The sequence below is a fragment of the Trichosurus vulpecula genome, chromosome 3 (genome assembly GCF_011100635.1).
Source record: "Trichosurus vulpecula isolate mTriVul1 chromosome 3, mTriVul1.pri, whole genome shotgun sequence".
Taxonomy (NCBI): Eukaryota; Metazoa; Chordata; class Mammalia; order Diprotodontia; family Phalangeridae; genus Trichosurus; species Trichosurus vulpecula.
Genome location: NC_050575.1, coordinates 123,290,443 through 123,291,922, shown reverse-complemented (window position 1 = coordinate 123,291,922; position 1,480 = coordinate 123,290,443). Strand labels below are relative to the sequence as shown.

The 1,480-nt window shown below is 39.3% G+C and overlaps 1 protein-coding gene across 1 annotated transcript; it reads left to right on the top strand.

The window, feature by feature from the left end:
* The first annotated feature begins 578 nt into the window (after positions 1 to 578).
* On the top strand, positions 579 to 1,169 carry LOC118844468 (60S ribosomal protein L17-like). The gene has a single exon (XM_036752362.1). The coding sequence runs from the start codon at positions 615 to 617 to the stop codon at positions 1,167 to 1,169; it is 555 nt and encodes a 184-aa protein (XP_036608257.1). The 5' UTR covers positions 579 to 614.
* The last annotated feature ends 311 nt before the right edge of the window (positions 1,170 to 1,480 follow it).

The window sequence follows — 1,480 nt, the reverse complement described above, 5'->3', positions numbered from 1 at the left end:
ATTATAGCCAAATTTCAGACCTCCCAGATCAAGGAGAAAATGCTGCAAGCAGCCAAAAAGAAGCAACTCAAACATTGCAGAACTACCATCAGGATAACACAAGATTTAGCCACTTGTACATTAAAGGATCAGAGGACTTGGAATATGATATTCCAGAGAGCAAAAGAGCTAGGATTACAACCAAGAGTCACCTACCCAGAAAAACTGGTCATCCCATGAAATAGAGGACTTATAAGCATTCCTGATGAAAAGATCAGAGCTGAATAGAAAATTTGATTTTCAAGTACAAGATGCAAAAGAAGTATAAAAAGGTAAACAGGAAAGAGAAATCATAAGGGACTCAATAAGGTTAAACTGTTTATATTCTTACATGGGAAAATGATATTTATAATTCCTAAAACATTCTCATTATTAGGGCAGTTAGAAGGAATATATATAGACAGAAAATGGAGGTGTGAGCTGAATGTGATGGGTATGATTATCTAAAAAAAATAAATAAAATTAAAGGATGAGAAAAAAGAGTGCACTGGGAGAAGGGGAAAGGGAGAGGTAGAATGGGATAAATTATCTGACATAGCTCTCTTCCCTTGAGCCGTCCTAGGTAATCATTTAAAATGGTGAGGTACTCTCTTGATCCAGAGAACCCCACAAAATCATGTAAGTCAAGGGGTTCAAATCTCCGGGTCCACTTCAAGAACACCCGTGAAACAGCCCAAGCTATCAAGGGCATGCATATCCGAAAAGCTACCAAATATTTGAAAGATGTCACATTGAAGAAACAATGTGTTCCCTTTCATCGGTATAATGGTGGAGTTGGCAGGTGTTCCCAGGCTAAGCAGTGGGGTTGGACACAGGGTCGTTGGCCCAAAAAGAGTGCTGAATTCTTGCTGCATATGCTTAAAAATGCAGAGAGTAATGCAGAACTGAAGGGTTTGGATGTGCATTCTCTTATCATTGAGCATATCCAGGTTAACAAGGCTCCCAAAATGCGACGGCGTACTTACAGGGCTCATGGTCGAATCAACCCATACATGAGTTCTCCTTGCCATATTGAGATGATACTCACTGAAAAGGAACAAATTGTTCCTAAACCAGAAGAGGAGGTTGCTCCAAAGAAAAAGATATCCCAGGAGAAACTGAAGAAACAAAAGCTTATGGCACAGGAGTAAATAATGACATTAGAGTGCAAATAAAAAGCGAAATGAAAAAAAATTATCTGACATAAAAGAGGTCTGAAAGAAATTTTACAGTGGAAGGGAAAATAGGGGAAATGGAGAGGGGAGCACATGAACCTTACTCTCTTTGGAATTGGGTCAAAGAGAGAATAATATACACACTCAGTTGGGTATAGAAATCTATCTTACCATATTGGAAAGTAGGAAGGGTGTAAGAGAAGGGTATGGGGTGGTGCTGATAGAAGTGAGGGCAGTTTGGGGGAGGTAAAATTCAGAAGCAAAACACTTTTAGTATGGACAGGGTA